General features: G+C 46.4%; 1 protein-coding gene across 1 annotated transcript in view; it reads left to right on the top strand.

The window, feature by feature from the left end:
• The first annotated feature begins 3412 nt into the window (after window positions 1-3412).
• The window catches only part of LOC144495264 (neuronal acetylcholine receptor subunit alpha-7-like), a 95793-nt gene continuing 74827 nt past the window's right edge, over window positions 3413-24378 (top strand). Inside the window, exon 1 of the mRNA XM_078215335.1 lies at window positions 3413-3467. Within this exon, the coding sequence (XP_078071461.1) occupies window positions 3413-3467 (55 nt within the window). The remainder of the gene's footprint in view (window positions 3468-24378) is intronic.

Raw genomic sequence — 24378 nt, forward strand, 5'->3', positions numbered from 1 at the left:
TTCGGAAATCTCATAGGAGAGACTGAATCCTCTTACACGCTTATCACAGAATCCTACAGCACACATATCCTTGACAAAATGTACTGCGGTGCTAGTTTTTCATTCTGAAATTGGCAGACTGTCAACGTTGAATGGCTGCTGTAGCAACTTCTGAACCAAGTCGGCATTTATAGCACACCTTCAGTGAAATGATCATAGAAACCGACCATATTCAAAGCATAATTTGTAGTGAGTACCATATTATTGTGGGGTTGAAATAAAGGTCATAAGAGAAGCTAACTGCTATTGACACAGTACCTCTGGTGGTGTTGAAAGGTCATAGCATTTGATTTCTATAATGTTCTAGCCCTATCTTTGATCTGTTTTTGTTTCCAATGTGAAATTACGTCTTGCTTTAATTATCTTTAAAGACTGCTGCAATAGATTCTCCAATGGGTTCAGCAATGCCTCATTGATATATTTACATCAATTATTTACAACTAATTTCACGTTAGTTACATTGCCTGCAGGAGCAACCCTGTATCCCTCCATAATATCATTTTCCCCAGCAACACTGATGCACAGTGGACTCAAGTTTCAGGTTTGCACATGGAGCATTCCAGATCTCTGGATTATTTGCTTGGTATTTTCACAAAATAATTCCTTCCCTTTCACAAGATGCTTATCAATCTGCAGAACCACATCATTGGTTGATTGATTATTGTCACAAAGAATCATAGAATCCTACAGTGCAGGAGGCCATTCGGCCCATTGAATCTGCACTGACCACAATCCCACCCAGGCCCTATTCCCATAACTTCATGCATTTACCCTAGCTATTCCCCCTGACACTTAGTGGCAATTTAGCATGGCCAATCCACCTAACCTGCACATCTTTGGACTGTGGGAGGAAACTGGAGCACCCAAAGGAAACCCACGCAGACACGGGGAAAATGTGCAAACTCCACACACACAGTGACCCAAGCTGGGAATCGAACGCGGGTCCCTGGCGCTGTGAGACAGCAGTGCTAACCACTGTGCCATCGATGTATTAGGATACAGTGAAAAGTATTGTTACTTACGTGCTATACAGACAAAACATATCGTTCATAGAGCACATAAGGGAAAAGGAAAGGAGAGGGTGCAGAATATAGTGTTGCAGTTACAGATAGGGTGAAGAGAAAGATCAGCTTAATATATGATAGGAACATTCAAAACTTTGATGGCAGCAGGAAGAAGCTGTTTTTGAATCAGTTGGCATGTGTTTTCAGACTTCTGTATCTATGTCCTGACAGAAGAAGGTGGAAGCGAGTACGTTCAGGGTGCGTGGGTTTCTTGATTATGCTGGCTGCTTTCCCAAAGCAGCGTAAGGTGTGGATGGAGTCAATGGATGGGATGCTGGTTTGCATGATGGACTGGGCTACGTTCACAACCCTTTGTAGTTTATTTTGGTCTTGGTCAGAGCAGGAGCCATACCAAGCTGTAATGTAACCGGAAAGACTGCTTTCTATGATTTCAGTGCGCCTTCCTTAGATAATACACCCTCGTATCAGACTCTAACCTGAAGCTTCTGGCTCAGAGTCAGGGGTGCTCATTAGTGAGCAAAGCAGCCTCCTGATGTTGGGTGTACAAAATTGATGTTACTCTGCTGAATATCACATCATTAAATACTGACTATGTTATGATCATTCACACTTTCAGCAAAATAAATGCACTTGGGGCATTTATTTTTTTACCTATCATGACTAGGAAAAAAATTAATTAAGACAGAACGGGATTGTCTCCTTGAACTTCAAAGCCTATATTAGATAAGCTGATCCCTAACAATTATTATAAAAGTGTAACTTCAATGTGGAGTTCAGAGATCAGTTGAAATTGATGTTGTTATTTTATGAAATCCCCTCAATATTACATCCTTATAGAATGTACTTCCAGAAATCCAAGCATTTCATTATTATCTTTAGACTGCTGCAATAGATTCTCCAATGACAAAACTAATATTTGCTAATGCAATCATCAATAAAGCCATTTTGGACGTCCTCTAAGTGTGGAAATCTGACTTGACTTTTTATTAATATGTTACATTCTCAGCATTCTCGCAACATCTGTACCTTGGTTATTAAATTAGGCAGCTGGTAACACAACAGGGAAAATTGAATGATGTAATTGTATCCCAAACAAATAAGCTGTGAGGTTTTTAATCGCAACTTTTGAATACATCCCATATTCCAGATGAAAAGGGCTGATGGTTTCCCCATCTAACCATTCTCTGCGCTGTCAATGTTTCAATGGATTACATGGCAAAAGAGTGGTCCATCTCTTTGTGAATCATTGAGCTTCGAGCCTAAATTGAATAGCCTTGGGATATTTAGGTTAACATATTGATAAACACTTTAGATTTAAATGTACTTGTCTCCTTTAATTAGAAAAATACTTATCCTGAAAATTTCTGGAGACTTTATTTCCCTTTTATTGTCATAATATAGCCCTACAGTCTGCATTTTGTAGATTAAATTTTCCAGTTGAGACCCTGAAGAGATGAGACTGGAAGTCACATTTTAAAAAATTCATTTGTGGGCATGGACGTCACTGGCTGGCCAGCATTTATTGCCCATCCCTAGTTGCTCTTGAAGGACAGTTGAGAGTCAACCACATTGCTGTGGCTCTGGAGTTACATGTAGGCCAGACTAGGTAAAGATGGCAGATTGCCTTACCGAAAGGACATTAGTGAACCAGATGGGTTTTTCCGACAATAATGATTTCATGGTCATCAGTGGATTCTTAATTCCAGATATTTTTTATTGAATTCAAATTCCACCATCTGCCGTGGTGGGATTCGAATCCGGGTCCCCAGAACATTAGCTGAGCTTCTGATTTAATAATCTGGTGATAATACATCTAGGCCATCACCTCCCCGCCCCCCCACCCCCTCCCGGATCTCTCCAGGAATCGGAGTGGGCGAGGGGTTGAGCATGGGAAGGTCCGTTAACCTCGGGTGGGGATTTAATGGTTTCGGGATGGGCGAGGCTGGAAAATCCATTGAATCTGGAACTTTCTGGTTTGCACACATATCAACTTCAAGCTTTTCTTCCAAAGCTTCAACATAACAACTTGTACCTCTAACCTAATAAAATCTCCCAGATAAATTGAAAGATAGAATTAACTGAGAGATGAAAGTCGTCATTAGGTCACAGAAGTAGCATGCAAAGGCATGGTTTGAAGGAGGTTTTTAAAATAAGACAAAGAGGTAACAAGATGATGGTGGAAGTCAAACAGTTTATTATTGAAATTACATGCTTTAATGTCTTTGGAAAATGTAGGTATTCTGAAGAGCACATGCTACATTGATGTCCGCTGGTTCCCCTTTGACGTCCAAAAGTGCAACTTAAAGTTTGGCTCCTGGACACATAATGGTTGGCTATTGGACCTGCAAATGATGGAAGCTGATATTTCTACCTATTTACCAAATGGAGAATGGGACCTTGTTGGTATGTGCAATTCTCTGCAAATATTTTATTGATAAATAAAAACACATTGCATAAAATCAACAACGTTAAACCGAGGAGGAAGGAAAACAAAAATCTTATGACATTTTATCCCAATTATGTCGCTCCAAAGTGCATTTGAACTAATATTTAACATGCTGCCACCTCCATAATCTATGACTATCTTTCCCACAACCAAGCTTGAATTTCTTTAATCAGGTTTCTGCTTCTGTCATAACACTGAAATGGTGAATCTAATTTATAAGTGGCATACTGCGTGATTCTGTGAGTTTTCTCTCCTCATTCTCCATGCTCTCTCTGCCACCTCTGACATGGATGGTGACACCATCATCCCTCACTATCTTCTCCCTACTATCCTTATTCTTTTAGCTTCATTTGAATGAAGAACAGCATAGCATGTGACTTCCTGATTGCTTGCCATACCTGCATGTTAACTTTCTTGTGGTCATGTACAAGGTCCCAAGAAATCAGTCTGCTTACCCAACATTTACTCATCCCCCTTCTTTTAACTGTTTCCCAATCCTTCCCACAAAAATGATTAATTACAGACTTGCCCACAATATACTCTTTCTACCACTTTATTGCCAGTTGTTTAACTCATTTGTATCCCTTTGTATTCCCTTTATGGGAGCGATTCTCCCCAAAAAATTCTGAGTGTCGAATTCGTGTGAAAACTGGAGTAAATCATGTTGTTTTTTCAATGGGAGTTCTAAAACGAAACTCCCACACTCTGTGCAATGCAGAGTGCACTAGCGTGAAGCGCATAAATAATCAATGGGCAGGACCTATCCCCGCTGGAGAGGCCGGCAGCATAGCACAGAGCAGGCCACTGCATATGCACTGATATGTCAATGCTGAGGTCCGCGCATGCACAGTCTGCCGGCCTCCCGATCACTGGCCAGCTCAATCGCGGTCCAGCTCCGTGAACTCCACAACACCGGCCCTCCACCCCACCCACCCCCCCCCAAGGCCCGATCGCTGGACCCCAAGCATGTCCGAGCCCAGCCCTGACCCCCCACCTCGATCACTGCCCCCCCCCCCCCCATCTCCCGTTCAACACCCCGACCCTCCCCCATCCCACCAACAGACCAAACAATCCCCCCTCCCTCTGGCAAGCCAAACCGCCCCCCCCGCAACCCCACCCTGATGGCCAGCCCTGACCGTGGGCCTCCCTCCCTCTGGTTGCAATCCCCCACCCCCACCAATCGCTCCCCCCAGAGGGGGCCCCATCAGGCCCCGCTCCCTTTAGGCCCCACCCTCTTGGCACTGCCCTATGCCCGATGGGCAGTGCCTAGGTGCCCCTGGGCATTGGCACTTTGCCCCTTGGACAGTGTCAGGGGGGCCCAGGCTGGCACTGCCAGGGTGCCAATGCCCTTGGGCAGCACCCCCCACCCGGCACCTGACTCTCTTGGGGGTGCCGATTGCCCCCCTTCACTCCAGCGGAGTCGGGCCACCAGCTCCCTGAAGGTGGAGAGCTATTGTAAAGCTCGCTGGAGTGAAACACTCCTGGCGGGGGGTTGGGGGGGAGACGTTGCTGGGCCTGGGACTGAAGTCTAATTATATTTAAATTAGATTTGCATGCTCCTTTGTATGCCTAATGTAGCTCCATGCCAATTTCCAACGTGGAGCTGACTGTGTCGATAATCCACTGCTGGAATATGCGCTTTGAGCCGGTTGCCCAGCACGGATCACACTAATCCGGCCCTGCTGAAATCTCCCGGCCTGCTGCGCTAAAAAATTAGCGCAGTGGGATGAGAGATCGCCTCCTGTATCTTTCTCACAGTTGACTTCCCTTCACTTTGTATCATCAGCAACCCAGGATACATTGCACTCAGTTCCCTCACCTAACTCATTAAAATAGAGAACAAATAACCAATGCACTCCACTTTTATCACCCTGTCATCCTACAATGAACTATTGATTTTTCCTCTCTGTTTGATGTCCAGTAACCAACCCTCAACCAATGACAATATATTATCCCTAATCCCTTAGGATGGGATTTTCCCACCACGCTCACCCCAAAACCGAAAAATCCCACCCAAGGTCAACCACAGCCCCCTCCCCCCACCCCCCACCCCCCACCCCTCCCCGCCCCCCGCCCCCACCCTGTATGATTCCTATGGCAGGTGAGACGGAAATATCACCCCAATAGTGTCAGAAGCCTTTGAGTTGGACCTTATTGAATGCCTGCTGATAATCCAGATATACTGGCTGGGATTCTCCCACCTCGCCTGTGGCTGGGATTCTCCAGTCCCGCTGCTGCTGTGAATGGTGATTTGGCTAAGTGCCAAATTCTCCATTCTCAATGGCAGCGGTGGCAGGGCGAATGGCATTGGACAATTCCGGCAACTATATCCATTGGTTCTCCAATGGATCTACCTGGTTAGTTACATTCTCAAAATGCTCGAATAAAAGTTTATCATTTATTTGTTAGTCACAAGTAGGTTTACATTAACATTGCAACGAAGTTACTGTGAAAATCCCCTAGTTGCCACACTCCGGCGTCTGTCCGGGTACACTGTGGGAGAATTTAGAACGGCCAATACCCCTAAGCAGCACCTCTTTCAGACCGTGGGAGGAAACCAGAGCACCCGGAGGAAACCCACACAGACACGGGGAGAACGTGCAAACTCCACACAGACAGTGACCCAAGCTGGGAATTGAACCCAGGTCCCTGGCGCTGTGAGGCAGCAGTGCTCACCACTGTGCCACCATGCCGCCCTGGCCTAAATTTATCACAGTAACAGATTTGACAACACCAGGTTAAAGTCCAACAGGTTTATTTGGTAGCAAATACCATTAGCTTTCGGAGCGCTGCTCCTTCGTCAGATGGAGTGGAAATCTGCCCCGATTTCCACTCCATCTGCCCAGATTTCCACTCCATCTGACGAAGGAGCAGCGCTCCGAAAGCTAATGGTATTTGCTACCAAATAAACCTGTTAGACTTTAACCTGGTGTTGTTAAATCTGTTACTGTGTTTACCCCAGTCCAACGCCAGCATCTCCACATCATGACTAAATTTATCAAACATGATTTCCTGTTCATGCAATGATGTTGTGATTTTCCTCATGCCCCTGTTACTGTACATTTAATAATAGATTCTTACAAATGCAGGGACTTGTTGGCTTGCCCAGCAGAAAATGCAACAACAAAACAATCATTATGATTACATGATAGCAGGCGTATTTGCTTAATGAGCAAAGAAGTCATGGATGACATTGGATACATCTGGGAATTTTATGACTGCTCAGATAAACAATATTCAGATTCAAATCAATACTTAATAGCCAGGTATGGAGAGGAAGATCTCTTCACTTTGCCACATTGTCATTTTGAATCTTTGCAAAGCATTGATGCTCTATTACAGATAGATGTGCTAAATTTCATGTATTAATCCATTGATCCACATAAAAGTAGAAATAAATTACTTTGAATTAATATCAAATGCTCCACTGTTAAATTAGAACATCCTTGTGGAGCAAGTGCATGTATTTTGGAAGCTGGCTTATCTATCATTTCTCTGCAGTGATTAATGAGGCTTGTAGCTTATTAATCAACCTCTTAATGACTGAGAGACTGAGCTTACCCACTGAGGCTACATTAAGGAGAGGAAAATGGATAAGAAAGATTCATCCTCTTCACAGTTCATTTTAAGTGATATTTTTATTGATGAAATCCAGAACACTGCCCTTCAAATGCTTGCAGTTCCAGGGAATTGAATATTTACTTTGTCTGATTTTAGGGAAAGATTGAGTTGGGGAACTTCCCTATCCTGCAGACCCATCTCCTTTAAAATTCCCTCACCCTTTTTGTTCTGGGGAGTTCAGGCAGACCCAAGATGCCAACAGAAGCAGGCAAATCACGCAAACCAGCCTCCCATCCATTGACTTTGTCTACACTTCCCGCTGCCTTGGAAAAGCAGCCAGCATAATTAAGAACCCCACACACCTAGGACATACTTTCTTCCACCTTTTTCCATCAGGAAAAAGACACAAAAATCTGAGGTTGCGTACCAACCAACTTAAGAACAGCTTCTTCCCTGCTGCCATCAGACTTTTGAATGGACCTACCTCACACTAAGTTGATCTTTCTATACACCCAAGCTATGACTGTAACACTACATTCCGCACTCTCCTTTCCTTCTCTATGAACGATATGCTTTGCCGATTCAAACCGCGCAAGAAACAATACTTTTCACTGTATACTAATACATGTGACAATAATAAATTGAATCAAATCAAATAACCAGCCAGAAGATTAGAAAACCCATCTCAATTACTGGGAAATTGCCAGTTTTAATTATGAATGATGTGGAGATGCCGGCGTTGGACTGGGGTGGGCACAGTAAGAAGTCTCACAACACCAGCTTAAAGTCCAACAGGTTTATTTGGCAGCACAAGCTTTCGGAATCTCGCTCCTTCATCAGGTGAGTGAGGACTTGTGTTCACAAACAGGGCATATAAAGACACAAACTCAATTTACAAGATAATGGTTGGAATGCGAGTCTTTACAGGTAATCAAGTCTTAAAAGTACAGACAATGTGAGTGGAGAGAGGGCCAAGCATAAGTTAAAGAGGTGTGTATTGTCTCCAGCCAGGACAGTTAGTGAGATTTTGCAAGCCCAGGCAAGTCGTGGGGGTTACTGATAGTGTGACATGAACCCAAGATCCCGGTTGAGGCCGTCCCATGTGTGCAGAACTTGGCTATCAGGTTTTGCTCAGCAATTCTGCGCTGTCATGTGTCGTGAAGGCCGCCTTGCAGAACACTTACCCAAAGATCAGAGGCTGAATGCCCGTGACTGCTGAAGTGTTCCCCGACTGGAAGGGAATACTCCTGCCTGGTGATTGTCGAGCGGTGTTCATTCATCTGTTGTCGTAGCGTCTGCATGGTTTCCCCAATGTACCATGCCTCTGGGCATCCTTTCCTGCAGCGTATCAGGTAGACAACGTTGGCCGAGTTGCAAGAGTATGTACTGTGTACCTGTTCTCACGTGAGATGATGGCATCCATGTCGACGGTCCGGCACGTCTTGCAGAGGTTGCTGTGGCAGGGTTGTGTGGTGTCATGATCACTGTTCTCCTCAAGGCTGGGTAGTTTGCTGCGGACAATGGTCTGTTTGAGGTTGTGCGGTTGTTTGAAGGCACTCCACACCAGCATCTCCCACGACGACAGCATTGCTGCAACTGCCTCAGTACTCAACGCCAACAACTGCCAATCTCCAGATGCAATTCTACAACTCATCCGCTTCATCCTGGACCACAACGTCTTCACCTTCAACAACCAGTTCTTCATCCAGACGCACGGAACAACCATGGGGACCAAATTCACACCTCAATATGCCAACATCTTCATGCACAGGTTCAAACAAGGCCTCTTCACTGCATAGGACCTTCAACTGATGCTATACACTAGATACATCGATGACATTTTCTTCCTTTGGACTCATGGCGAACAATCATTGAAACAACTATATGATGACATCAACAAGTTCCATCCCACCATCAGACTCACCATGGACTACTCTCCGGAATCGGTTGCATTCTTGGACACACGCGTCTTCATCAAGGACGGTCACCTCAGCGCTTCACTGTACCGCAAGCCCACGGATAACCTCACGATGCTCCACTTCTCCAGCTTCCACCCTAAACACATTAAAGAAGCCATCCCCTACGGACAAGCCCTCCGTATACACAGGATCTGCTCAGATGAGGAGGATCGCAACAGACACCTCCAGACACTGAAAGATGCCCTCATAAGAACAGCATATGGCGCTCGACTCATCGAGCGACAGTTCCGACGCGCCACAGTGAAAAACCGCACCGACAACCTCAGAAGACAAACACGGGACACGACGGACAGAGTACCCTTCATCGTCCAGTACTTCCCCAGAGTGGAGAAGCTATGACATCTTCTCCGGAACCTTCAACATGTCATCGATGAAGACGAACATCTCGTCAAGGCCATCCCCACACCCCCACTTCTTGCCTTCAAACAACCGCACAACCTCAAACACACCATTGTCCGTAGCAAACTACCCAGCCTTGAGGAGAACAGTGATCATGACACCACACAACCCTGCCACAGCAACCTCTGCAAGACATGCCGGATCATCGACACGGATGCCATCATCTCACGTGAGAACACCATCCACCAGGTACACGGTACCTACACTTGCGACTCGGCCAATGTTGTCTACCTGATACGCTGCAGGAAAGGATGCCTGAGGCATGGTACATTGGGGAGACCATGCAGACGCTACAACAATGGATGAATGAACACCGCTCGACAATCACCAGGCAGGAGTGTTCCCTTCCAGTCGGGGAACACTTCAGCAGAGGTATTCAGCCTCTGATCTTCGGGTAAGCGTCCTCCAAGGCGGCCTTCACGACACATGACAACGCAGAATTGCTGAGCAGAAACTGATAGCCAAGTTCCGCACACATGAGGATTGCCTCAACCGGGATTTGGGGTTCAGTTGAATTCAGGTAAATTGAGTCACAGCTGTCAGAACAAACCATTCCAGCTCACAGATAACTGAGTCTATTAAAATTGCAAAAGCATCTGACTAAGTTTTGATAAGCTACACCAGATGGCCTGTCAATCAAATCAGTCTAGGTGCAAGTGGACCTGGTTTTCTCTAACTGACAGCTGCTGCAATTTTTTTTTCATTTTAAAAGTACTCTCGTCATTTACATAATTTCAGATTGTTACATTAGATTTCCCAATCTCTACAGAAAAGCTCATTTAACTTACAATACATCATTTAACAATTGAAATTCAAACAATAATTTTGTTGTATGTGGACGAGCCTGCTCACATCCTTAGCCCATGTCAGTGAAAGATGCCAGAAATGGGGATAGGGGCTTGAATCTCGTATTTGGACCCCACCCGCCATTTTTAAAGGTCTGCCAATGTTCCCAATGGCAAAATCCATCCATTGTCATTGCCATGGTAACAACTTCTGCTCAGCCATAACGAGTCTGAACATCCTTAACAGACAAGTGTTGTTGAGAGGTTATGAGTATTTATTATTGCTGAATTGAGACATATTTCACTTCCCTGCCGGCTCTTCCCCATTCCCTGTTACTTTAAAAAAAAAATGTCATCGTTTTCATTGATTTTGCTTTATTTCTTCCCTTTTTGACTTAAAAATTAAAATTTGCTTGCTTCCAACTTTTAATTTTATCTCTGAGAATCCACACATTTTGGTTTCTCCCCCCCCCACCTCACCCCTCACCCATTGCCTGAGAATGCCTGAATGGCACTCCCAGATGGTTCAATTAATCAAACTAATGCAGCTGAACCAGTGAGTCACAGAATCATTTCCTGGTCTGTGCTGAGCGAGGTGACCTCAGGCAAGGGAGAAATGCTGAACCTTTATAAATCACCGCTCAGGCCTGAGCTGCAGGATTGTGTCCAATTCTGAGCAATACAAATGGATATCAAATCAATGGAGACAGGGAAGAAGAGATTTACCAATGGGTATCAGGGACAAGTTATGCGAGGAGATGGGAGAAGCTGAGGTGATGTTCCTCAGAAAGGAGAAGGTTAAGGGGATATTTAATAGTGGTGTTCAAAATTATGAATTCGGGCTTTGATGGAGTAAATGCAAAGAAACTGTCAATAACCTGAACAAATGAAAAAAAAAGAATTTTTTATGGCACAGCTTATGGGTCAGGCGAAACATGAGTGCTTTCCCCTTTCCCTCATCTAAGCCTTCCATTATGATCTCTCCCCAACAAGCGTTCCATTCCACAATTCCTCACTCTCTCCTGACTGCAGCACATTAAGAATTCTTGTCTCCAGCTGCTGTCTTCTCAACATAGTCCATGGCCAGAAGGGAAATGGAGGAAAATTGCTGATGAAGTCCAACCATTAAATTAAGCAGAGCTCATTTGCCCTCCTGGTATTTCTGGTTTCCAATTGCTGACACACGCCCCTATTCCCTCCCCGCCTTTGCAGAAATATCAGGGACACAAAAGGTGTGTGTGCGGGACCTCTGAAATGAAGAGGTTTGAAGGTCCATTTCTGCACATCAACCTGCTATCCTTCTTTTCAACGACTAACATTGTGCATCTTTAGCATTTGCTATCTTTATCATTAATGCAGTGGACAATACCCAGAGAGGGGTCACAAAGATGATTCTCAATTATGAAAAATGGTTCACAGGAGTGAATTCATTCTATTAGAGAAAAGATGAAACAAGGTTTCAATTACTGTCGTAAAAGAAAATACGTAGAATTATAGAATCTATAGTGCAGAAGGAGGCCATTTGGCCCATTGAGCCTGCACCAACATCAATCCCACTTAGATCTCATCCCCATAACCCTACATATTTACCCATCTAATCCCCCTGACACTAAGGGGCAATTTGTCATGGCCAATCAATCTAATCCACACATCTTTGGACTGTGGGAGAAAACCCATGCAGACACGGGGAGAATGTGCAAACTCCGCACAAACAGTGACCCGAGACTGGAATTGAACCCGGATCCCTGGCACTGTGAGGCCGTAGCGCTAACCATTGTGCCATCCCATGGGTCTCTTGATGTATAGAGTTAAAATTAGCACCATTAACGGAACAGAGACTGACTGACTTGAACAGCCCTGCCTCACACCCAACCAAACGCTGATGTTCTGACTGTGCCTTGCAAGGTGTTCTGGTTGGTTTCCAATTGTTTTTATCTGGATTGGATCCCACCACCACCCCCACCACCCCACCCCCCCCCCCCCCCCCCACCCCCTCTCACGCTGATAGTGAATGGCAGGCAGGACTGAGATTCATTTAACAACTGTGTATAAAATTATGAAAGGCATAGATAGGGTGAACGGTGGGAAGCTTTTCCCCGGGTCGGTGGTGACGTTCACGAGGGGTCATAGGTTCAAGGTGAAGGGGGGGAGGTTTAACACAGATATCAGAAGGACATATTTTACACAGAGGGTCGTGGGGACCTGGAATGTGTTGCCGGGCAAGGTGGTGGAGGCGGACACACTGGGAACGTTTAAGACTTATCTAGACAGCTATATGAACGGAGTGGGAATGGAGGGATACAAAAGAGTGGTCTAGTTTGGACCAGGGAGCGGCGCGGGCTAATTGTTCTTTGTTTCTCGTTTCAAGGCTTCATTCTATGATCATCTTGCTGGTGCCAGTACAGAGCGAGACTGCGGATAGTTGGGAACCTGTCTCGGGGGCAGGGAATTCAGATGGTGTTCGTAAAGCAGAAGTGGAAATGAATAGGGTTGGGAAGCATTTTCTGATCAGGGCCAGTGTGATCTCCTGGACTCGTTTCGATCGCCTCAGGGGGTCGGAGAGGAATTTCCCAGATTTCTTTTCCTCATATTGGCCCTGGGGTTTTCACTCTGGGTTTTCGCCTCTCCCTGGAGATCACATGGTCTGGAATGGGGGGGTGGGGGTGAGTTAATAGGTTGTGATGAACAAAGCATCGTAGCTGTGAGGGACAGCTCGGTGGATAGGATATTAGGATGTAGATAGGCTGGAAAATTGGGCGGGGATCCTGGATTCAGGATTCAATCCTGGACCGGAGAGCGGCGCGGGCTTGGAGGGCCGAAGGGCCTGTTCCTGTGCTGTATTGTTCTTTGTTCTTTGTTCTTTGTTCTAACTGACTCTGGGATCCTGGGCGTGGAGCGGGTAAGCACTGCTGAAAACAGCCAAATCTCAACTGCTAAACATTACCTGTAACCCCTGCGTATACAAGGAGAGATCAAAGCTGGGAAGTAAACTTTCAGGGGTGTGTCTTTTCATCAGGACAAGCAGGAAGGAAAAGGTGGTGGGGTAGCTTTGCTAGTACGAGATGGAATAAGGACGATAGCAAGAAAAGATCTTGGATCAGAAGGTGTAGATGGGTGGAGGTAAGAAATAACAGGGGGAAAATGAGATTGGGCGTAGTCAATAAGCCCTCAAACAGAAGTTACACTGTAGGACGGAGAATATATCAGGGGATTATTAGAGCCTATATAAAGGGCAGTACATTAATCATGGGTGACTTTAATCTTCATGTGGATCGGGGAAATCAAATTGGCAGAGGTAGCCATGAGGATGAATTCAGACAGTATATTCCAGACAGTTTCCTAGAACAATATGGGATGGCACGGCGGCACAGAAAGTAATGAACCGAGTAGGATCTGAAAATAAGACATGGGGCCCAATTTTACCAACAAGTTGTGCCTGTTTTCGGGTTCGAAAACTTGGTAAAGTTGGGCGAAAAGCGAGTAGCGTGATACACGACCGCCTCTGCACCCGATCCCCCCTTACCAAGTGCCCAAAATGGCCACAATCATCACCGCACCCAAAATGGGCGTGATGACTGAATGAGCTGAATGCCCAAACTTACCAGCATTTCCCCCTTTACCATCGCGTTCGCCCGTCCAGATTCGGAGCGAAACAGGTATGCTCGGCAAAAGTCTATTTCGGGCGCTCCAGCTTCTGAGGAGGTAAGTTCAGAGCTTCCAGTGGCTCTCTGACCCAGATTGGTGCTGGTGGGGGGTGCGGGTGGCGGGGGGGGCAGGGGGGGGTGGAGGGAGATGGGCCAGATCATTCTCTGGTGGGGGGGAGGAGGCGGGTCAGATGGATCTCTGGTGGGAGCGGGAGAGGAGGGCCAGATCATTCTCTGTTGGGGGAGGGGGAGGAGGGCCAAATCATTCTCTGGTGGCGGGGGGGGAGGAGAAGGGAGGAGGGCCAGATCGTTCTCTGATGGAGGGGGAAGGGGCGGTCCGCTGCCACTCAACGTGCAATCGGTGAGGGAGAAGTGAGGCAGGAGGTCACGATTGGTCTGGGTAGCGGGGGGGGCGGGGGGGGTGGATAAGGGGGATAGTTATGTTTTGGGGGTGGGCCAATGTCTGTGGGGGACATTGCTCACTTTATCTGCTTTTTGCAGCCCGGGAACGATGTGGCAGGGGAACGTTTTTCAAATTTGTTTTACTGTGCATGCGCAGTTGAAGGCTCCGATTGGAGCTGCAGCATTTCGGACGCAATAAGCAGCACGATTCAGATTTGCTGGGGTTTTTTTCAGGCTGAGTGCGTCGGCGGTTGGGGGGAGGGGGGGTGGGGGGGGGGGGGGCGCCTGAGAACAGATTTCCAAGTTGGATCTGAATTGCGCCCAGATTCAGCACTTAGAATCAAAATGGTAAAATCGGGCCTGTGGATACAAAATTCCCAATACTCAAAGGCACTTGCAGCTTAAATACATAAAATAGACTCCCAGCAGAAAGAACTAATACTGAACCAATTAACACCTTTGAAAAAAGACCTGAAAACATAGCTGGCTAAAGACCAGTCAGCAGATAATGAGGATAAGTACAAATTTAAATGATCACATTCTGGAAAATCACATTTGTCATGCTGCAAGAATGTAAAAATGATAACTATTGTGGTCGCGTAATATTAACTGTACAATTAGACTGATATGGTGGATTATATTTGTTGAATCACCTTCATGGATAAGGAAAATTTTAACGTGAGTTTTATGCTTTTGTAATTTATAGCTGTGAATAAAGAAAGAACTTGCATTTCTATAGGTAAAGTTGGGGTGAGCTAGAAATATTGATGGGAATACTGAGGATGCAATGCTTTTCTTCCTTTGGCAATGATTATTCATTTCCCACAAAACAAATTCATGATAGCGCCGGTTGTCTGTTGGGGGCAGGAGCAAGCTTAAGGGCGTGGGTAGTTTGACCTCATGTTCTAAATGTGAAGGCCCCAACAACTCGTCCCAAGTTGCAGATGTGGTGCTTGGCCCAATGTCTGAGTGGATCCATCTACTCTGCTCGAGAACACTCTACTTGTGCTGCACCTGTAGGCTGGGCCTGAAAATGGGCCCAGAGTAATTTCTACACCTCAGCATTTTCATGGAGCAGTTCCAAGGTTTGAAAATAACACATAAACTGCAAACCTGAGGAGGGGAAAATCAATGACCACATTTGAGAATGTTCCTTGATAAATTTGTGCAAGATACGTTAAGAGAAACAGTAGGAAAAGTTGACCAGCCAAGTAGTTCTTTGGCTGACTCTATATCCATCCAAAAAATAAAGAATTTGCCTTCTTTTCTTCAGAGTTTTGGAGACCATTTTTCACTTTGGAGATAGAAGCACCATTGAAAAAAAGTTGACTAGTCCAAAATCAGTTCAGAAAGCTATTTCCTCAACCAAACTAAGAGTAAATTGAACAAAGATTTGTTTTATTAATTCGTGGGACATGGGCGCCACTGGCTGTCCAGCATTTATTGCCCATTCCTAGTTGCCCTTGAGAAGGTGGTGGTGAGCTGCCTTCTTGAAACGCTAGATGCTGTGAATTGACCCACAATGCCGTTAGGGAGGGAATTCCAGGATTTTGACTCAGTGACTGTGAAGGAACAGCGATATATTTCCAAGTCAGGATGGTGAGTGGCTTGGAGGGGAACTTGCAGGTGCTGGTGTTCCCATGTATCTGTTACCCTTGTCCTTCTAGATGGAAGGTTAACATAGAAACTAGAAGCAGGAGTAGGCCATTCAGCCCTTCGAGCTTGCTCCACCATTCATATTGATCATGGCTGATCATCGAATTCAATATCCTGATGCCCCCTTTCTCCCATATCCCTTGATCCCTTCAGCCCCAAGAGCTATATCTAATTTCTTCTTGAAATCAGACAATGTTTTGTCCTCAACTACATTCGGTGGTAGTGAATTCCACACATTCACCACCCTCTGGGTGAAGAAATTTCTCCTCCCCTCAGTTCTAAAAGGTTTACCCCTTATCCTCAACCCACTGGGAACATTCTTTCTGAATCTACCCTGTCTAACCCTGTTAGAATTTTATAAGTTTCTATGAGATCCCCTCTCACTCTTCTAAAATTCTAAACTCTTCTGCACTTCTAAACTCTTGGCTGCATTATCTTACTGACATGATCATGTCAATCTTGGAGGTATTTTACTTTGTCCAATTAGGAAGAGAATCTGTTGACAATGTCAGTGGAGTCCATTGAGGGACAATTTTTCATATATCTTCCAGTTTCACTATTTAAAAGGAAATATTAATTTTGAAACAAAATCTACATTATCTTGGGTGGAACTTATTCTTTGTTCCAGAACTATCCTTTATTGCTTAAAAAAAATGACAGCCCATTATATTTCATTTATACAATTGTGCGCCACAATTAAATCTTACCTTTTCTCAGATGCATTAGCCACCTGACATAATTGACTTTGAACTCCAACAAGCTGCTTATTTAACCGAATTGCCAATGTATTATTGAAATAGTTGCCAGCATAAGGTAAAACAAATGAATGCCCAAAATACACAATTAGAATAGCGCAGTCCTAGTTTGACATAACATGATGGAAGAGCGAAGAGGAATGAAGAAACATCAGGTCTCTGTTCGTGACGCAAAGCCCCTCAGTAAGGGAGTTCAGCCGGAGACTTGGCTGGATAATGTGTTATTAGAATTTGGGCACCTCTGGGCCAGGGATGGAATGGGTGGGAAGAAGTATGGCTGGGAGTCATGGCAGTAGGGAGGGAACTTTTGTTCCTGTTGCTCCTTCTGACCTCACTTTCAGGTATGTTACTGATTTTCCTTATTATAGCTGATCCCTGTTATATATGTTGGGGCATAGCCCCTTTAAAGGAATGGGTGATGTGACCTCAGGTGTGGGTTGAGCTGCTGGGACCTGCCCAGAGTGGGCAGTCTACATTTGGAGGGTGGTGTGACAAGACCTTGAATAAAGAGTTGTGTTCCCTGACTGTGGGTGTGAAGAGAAGCCGCAGTACAACAAGAGTTAACTATGCTGAGGACTGATTTCCATGAGTTCAGCCTGCGATGCTGCTGGCCACTTCAGGGTAAACTGGCGTAGAAACCAGGAAACAGGCACGAGGTCCTTTATCTGCACGTGCAAAAGGCCCAGCATCTGTTTCGACCATGAGTAAAGGCCTTCTGTTTTCACTCATAAAGTATGGCAGGCAGCACAAGGTGAAGGTCGGACCTGCTGATGTGCTTCCTGTCCACCGTTTTGGAAGATATGGGCGGCACAGTGTCTGAAAAGAGCATGTTACACCTCTTTAACCCAATGATTAATCTGAAGACATGATAGGCAATACATAGAACAAATGGGTAGCACTGTGGTCTTCTGTTATAGTGCATGCTTGAAGGTGATTCAGACATCATTTCTGTTTGTCTTTGAAACAGATCAATTTATTCAGCTAATGTCCATGATACAGCTCAGTATCTGTGAGAGATACTCATTAGTTTGCAGCTTTTGATGATCCTTCAGGTTTGACTTCGCACCCCTTGTGTTTAAATTTTGTTTTCTTGATCCTTTTCATGCAATGTGGGCATCACTGGCAAAGCCAGCATTTGTCACCGATCCCTACTTTACCTTGAATTTGCTAGGCCATTTCAGGGGGCAGTTAGGAGTCAACTCCTAGGAGTTAGGAGTGTGAGCAACACAATGGTTAGCACTACTGCCTCACAGTGCCAGGAACCTGGGTTTAATTCCGGCTTCGCTTCACAGTGTGTGTGGAGTTTGCACATTCTCCCCGTGGGTTTCCTCCGGGTGCTCCGGTTTCCTCCCACAGTCCAAAAATGTGCGGCTTAGGTGGATTGGCCATGTTAAATTGACCTGAGTATCATGGGGATTAGCAGGGTAAATAGGTGGGGTGACGGGAATAAGGCCAGGGTGGGATTGTTGATAGTGCAGACTCAATGGGTCGAATGGTCTCCTTCTGCACTATAGGGATTCTATGATTATATGAACTGCGCCACTGTGGGTCTGGAGTCAGATGTAGGCCAGACTAGGTAAGAACGGCAGATTTCCTTTCCTAAAGAGCATTTGTTTTTGCACCAATCGATGATAGTTCCCTTGTCACCACTACTGAGATGAACTTCTTTAATTTGGGCGACTCAATTTGCAAACCTTTAATTTGCAGACTCGACAGGCCGAATGGCCTCCTTCTGCACTGTGGGGATTCTGTTATTCTAACACATTTGTAATTCATAGAATCACAGAATCCTACAGTGCAGAAGGAGGCCATTCAGTCCATCGAACCCACACCTACAACAATCCACACCCAAGACGTTTCCCCACAACCCACATGCATCCACCCCTCTAATCCCCCTGACACTAAGGGGCAATTTAGCATGGCCAATCAACCTAACCTGCACATCTTTGGACTGTGAGAGGAAACCGGAGCACCCGCAGACACAGTGAGAACATGCAAACTCCACACAGACAGTGACCCAAGGCTGGAATTGAACCTGAGTCCCTGGCACTGTGAGACAGCAGTGCTAACCACTGTGCCATCGTGTCGCCCCTGTAATTGAACTTAAATTCCACCAGCTGCTGTGGTGGGATTTGAACCCATGTCGCCAGAGCATTAGCCCCTGGATTGCTAGTCCAGTGACATGACCACCATGCTGCCATCTCTAAACGCTAGATGTTACATTAATTGTGTATTAGCAATAAGGCCAAAAATTCACAATCCTGTTATCCTGTCATAACTTTGGTGGAGCTGGAAACACACCCCACTGGTGACCTGCAACTCCCCCCTTGCTGGAGTTCCCAGCAGTGGGAAATGTAAATATTCCCAGCCCACACCTTCCCACACCGATGGCACTTCTGTACATCTCAGTCATGTGGTAGTGATTGTGCTGGAGAGTTCATGCTTCCATTGCCAGTTGCGTTCTGGTGAAGCAGGTCTCCAAGAGCTGCAGGAGCAATTTCAATTGCCACCATTTTATAATACAGCAGATTTCCAGAAGGGAGACTATTTCTGTTTTGGAGTTCCAAGGCTGCATTCAAGGCTGGATAATCCCTGTATAGGCCACGCTCATCCTGTGCTAAGTTAATGACCACCTCCCCCCCCGACCCCCGCACCCCCCCCCCCTCCCCCCACCCCCACCCCGGGGACTTGCCAGCAATGGTACAGTTGAGGCACAGGAGACAGGAATTCCAGCAGGTCCCTCAGGATGTGCCGACCACCCTCACACCCCCAACCATAGGGGACATTCCGATGGTCTTCTCCTGAGGGCTGAGATCCAGAAATCTCAAGAGGAACTCAGGCGAGGATTGTTCAGGCAGGGCAAGGGCGTGGGTCTTGCCGCAAGTGTAATCCCTGGGTTATTTTAACGTCTGGCCCTCATTTTAATCAGAATGTGTGGTTACCTTCCCAATTGGGTCAAGTAATGGGCAGCCCAGCCATTTAAGCAAAGCAATTTCCTATTAGGTGCCAAGACCTGTTTATAATAGGAATGCATTCCTTCAAACAAAGTTGCATCCCCTGCTCTGACAGGAATAATATGGGCATCAGGGGCAGCAGTAAGTTGAAGACCACTCCTTGGTTGGCAGGAGCCTCCTAGGATGGGTTGCTTGAGGAGATCTGGGTAAAGAAAGACACACTATCTTCTAGCACCCACAAGAGTTTCAACAGGACAACTGTCCAGAAAGTCAAAACAAAGGTGACTGAAAGAGTCCGTGCCATCAGTGTAGAAGGAACTTCAATAATATTACAGAGATCTATAAAATAATGAGGGGCATAGATCAGGTCAATATCTTTTCCCAAAGGTAGGGGAGTCTAAAACTAGAGGGCATAGGTTCAAGGTGAGAGAGGGGAGATACAAAAGGGTCCAGAGGGGCAATTTTCTCACTCAGAGGGTGGTGAGTGTCTGGAACGAGCTGCCCGAGGCAGTAGTAGAGGTGGATACAATTTTGTCTTTTAAAAAGCATTTAGACAGTTACATGGGTAAGATGGGTATAGAGGGATATGGGCTAAATGCAGGCAATTGGGACTAGCTTCGTGGTAAAAACTGGGTGGCATGGACAAGTTGGGCCGATGGGCCTGTTTCCATGCTGTAAACCTCTACGACTCAATGGGCCTGATTTTACCATCACGTTGCGCCCATTTTTGGGTGTGAAAACTTGGTAAAGTTGGGCATGAGGTAAAGTTGGTAAAGTAGCGTGATCTGCGCCCGCCTCCGCACCAGTTCCCAATTTAGCAAGGCCCAAAAATGCCCGCGATTGGGACCACGTCCGAAATGGGTGCAACAGCTATTTAAATGCATTTGAATGCATTTAAATTGACTTAATGGGCTGCATGCCGAACCTTACCGGCACTTTCACCTTTACCACCGCGTTCGCCCATCCGGAATCAGCGCGAAACAGACATGCTCCATAAAAGTCCGATTCGGGCGCCCCATCAGTGAGGGTTAGTGAGGAGGGAAGTGCTTAGCGTTCCACGGCTCTCTGCTGCTTATGGGGGTCCTTTCGTTGTGGCTATTTTCTTTCTCAGGTCGGTGGCGGTTCTGCAAGTGTGTCGGGGGTTGTGGGGGACTGTTGGTCAACAGCGTCTCTGATGTCCGATTTACAGCACGGACCCGAGTCTCATCACTGACCTTGGGTCTTGTGGATGCTGCTGGGTCCTGGTTCACTCTGCACTCTGCCAGCTGAAGGATGTGCACAAAGCCCTCGCAAATTGCACTGCTGCAGTCTCTCAACTTTTTAAGGAGCTGTGATTCATGGGAGCATGTGGCTGGAGGAATGGGTGGGTCCACTGCCACTCTGCTTGAGATTGGTGGGGGGGAAGGGGGAGTCTGCTGCCACTCTGCCTGAGATCAGTGGGGGGTGAAAGGGGGGTCTGCTGCCACTCTGCTTGTGATCGGTGGAGGGGAAGCAGGGGGGGGGGGGGGGGGGGTTCTGCTGCCACTCTGCCTGAGATCAGTGGGGGTGAAAGGGAGCTCCACCGTCACTCTGCCTGAGATCAGTGGGGGGGAGGAAGGGGGGTCTGCTGCCACTCTGCCTGAGATCAGTGGGGGTGAAAGAGGGGAGGGGCCCGGAATCCGTCTGGGTGGCGGAGGTGGTTGGGGGATAAGACGGTCAGTAATGTTGTGGGGGTGGGGCAATGTCTGTGGGGGCCAGGGGCAGGCATTATCCGGCCCGCGAGGGATGTGACAGGGGAGCAGCATTCTATTATTTTTTCTGTGCATGGCGCAGTTGGAGGCATCGATCGGAGCTGCAGTGTTTCAGGCGCGTTAAGCCCCGCCCACAGGCTTCTGCAGCACGATTCAAAATCGCTGATATTTTTTCAGGCAGAGTGCGTATGGGGGCGCCTGAGAACGGGTTTAAATGTCAGCCCTGAAACACTCCCAGTTTCAAGTCTGCCCAGCGCTTAGAATCAAAATGGTAAAATAGGGCCCCCAGAGCCCACGAGAGCAGTGAGGGTGAGTACAACTCTTCAAAGCTTCATCTCTCTAAACAACAATTGCCAACAGTCCATTCACCTCCATCCCCGCCAGTTTTGGTGATATTCTCCCTTCCGTCACATCATTAAGGAAACCATCGAGAGAGCTTACTGCCAACAGCTTTCTTTCTCGTTCCCTAGTTGCCCTCAGAGGGCAGTTGAGAATCAACCACATTGCTGTGACTCTGGAGTCACATGTAGGCCAGACCAGGTAAGGACAGCAGATTTCCTTCCCTAAAGGACATTAGTGAACCAGATGGGTTTTTCCGACAATCGACAATGGTTTCATGGTCACCAGTAGTTTCTTAATTCCAGATATTTTTTATTGAATTCAAATTCCACCATCTGCCATGGTGGGATTCGAACCCGGGTCCCCAGAACATTGACCGACTTTCTGGATGAATAGTCTGGTGATAATACCACTAGGCCATCGTCTCGCCCATGTAGTGTAGACAGAGTCAATGGATGGGAAGCTGTTTTGCGTGATGGACTGGGCTTTGTTCATGATCTTTTGTAGTTTCTTGCGGTCTTGGGCAGAGCAGGAGCCATACCAAGCTGTGATACAACCAGAAAGAATGCTTTGTATGGTGCATCTGTAAAAGTTGGTGAGAGTCGTAGCCAACATGCAAGAGTACCAGGCACAATAACCCTCACACATGGGATGTGGGTGCCACTGGTTAGCCCAGCATTTATTGCACATCCCTAATTGCCCTTCAGACAGTGGTGGTGAGTTGCCTTCTTGAACTGCAGTCCCTGTGGTCTAGGTACAACCACAGTGCTGTTGAGAGGGAGTTCCAGGGTTTTGACCCAGCCAAAACGAAAGAGCAGTGATACATTTCCAAGTCAGGATGGTGAGTGACTTGGAGGGCAACTTCCAGGTGGTGCTGTTCCTAAATTACCATCTGCCTTTGTTCTTCTAGATGGTAATGGTCATGGGTTGGGAAGGTGCTGCCAAAGGAGGTTTGGTGAGTTCCAGCAGTGCATCTTGTAGATGATGCACAAGGCTGCCACTGTTTGTTAGTGGTGGAAGGAGTGAATGTTTGCGTAAGGGATGCAAAACAAGAGGGCCGCTGGATGGCGTTGAGCCTCTTGAGTGTTGTTGGAGCTTCACTCATCCAGGCAAGCGAAGAGTATTCCATCACACTCCTGACTTGTGCCTTGTAGATAGTGGACAGACTTTGAGATGTCAAGAGGTGCGTTACTCGCTGCAGGATTCCTAGTCTCTGACCTACTTTTGTAGCCATGATGTGGAGATGCCGGCGTTGGACTGGGGTAAACACAGTAAGAAGTTTAACAACACCAGGTTAAAGTTTATAACCCTCACCCATGGGATGTGGGTGCCACTGGTTAGCCCAGCATTTATTGCACATCCCTAATTGCCCTTCAGTCAGTGGTGGTGAGTTGCCTTCTTGAACTGCAGTCCCAGTGGTCTAGGTACAACCACAGTGCTGTTGAGAGGGAGTTCCAGGGTTTTGACCCAGCCAAAACGAAAGAACAGTGATACATTTCCAAGTCAGGATGGTGAGTGACCTGGAGGCAGGGTTATAAACTTTAACCTGGTGTTGTTAAACTTCTTACTACTTTTGTAGCCACAGTATTTATATGGCTAGTCCAGTTCAGTTTCTGGTCAAGGTAAACCCCCAGGATGTTGATTGTGGAGGATTCAGCGATGGTAATGCCAATGAATGTCAAAGGGTGATAGTTAGATTCGCTCTTGTTGGAGATGTTCGTTGTCTGGCACTTGTGTGGCACAAATGTTACTTGTCATTTCTAAGCCCAAGCCTGGATATTGCCCATGTCTTGCTGCATCCTGGATGTGACCGGCCTGAGAAAAGCCATGGGCTTCAGAGAAGAGAAGGTTGGCAGCATCTCTGATGAACTGAATTCTGAAGAAAGTCACCTGCTAACTCCCAGCTCATTAATGCCTTCCTAAATCTCATTCCTTTTCTCTTTCCTCTAGGTTCTTTTCAGAAGAGAAAATCACCCTTGGTATGCACCATCATGCTCTCTTCCTCACAAGAACCAGCACAAACCATGTAGATTAGAATTCTCCAAGTATATAGTGCAGCACATGATACACAAGTGAGCAGATAGCGGTGGCAGGAACAGTAGTGAAGACACCTCGCTGCAAGGCGAAGTTCTCTCCCACCTTGGCTGAGCGCTATCGAAATGAGGGCTTGGGGACGCACCTTAAGAAATGAGAACTGGTTGCTTCTCAGAAGCTATATCAGCTAATCAACACCCTGGCACAAGATTCACACATAGCATGATGGTGATGGCGTGGGTCCCAGATGTTGAATTAAAGATGGCATAAAATATTAAGCCCGTGCACCATTTCTAATGCTCCCACCATTGCCCCAGCTGGGACAACTAATTCCACACGGAGCAGCAATTGAAATGGAATACATTCTTGTCCATCAACCATGCTGTTGATGCTCACTGAACCAGTAGCTATGCTTGTGCTTTGTTTTGTTGTCACAGAACAATGATGGAACACTTTGGCTCTCCTAGGAATTGCTGTTGATCTAATCCGAACATAGTATTAGGAAGAGGAATTATAGGTTAATATTGTAGCAGGGACAAATTTTAGCTGGACAGTTTCATGGCCTGTCACAAACCCTTTTCACAAATAGGACATTGTTGCGGTTGGCATGTTTATTCCCTTGAGTTGGCC

Source organism: Mustelus asterias, chromosome 6 (genome assembly GCF_964213995.1).
Source record: "Mustelus asterias chromosome 6, sMusAst1.hap1.1, whole genome shotgun sequence".
Classification (NCBI taxonomy): Eukaryota; Metazoa; Chordata; class Chondrichthyes; order Carcharhiniformes; family Triakidae; genus Mustelus; species Mustelus asterias.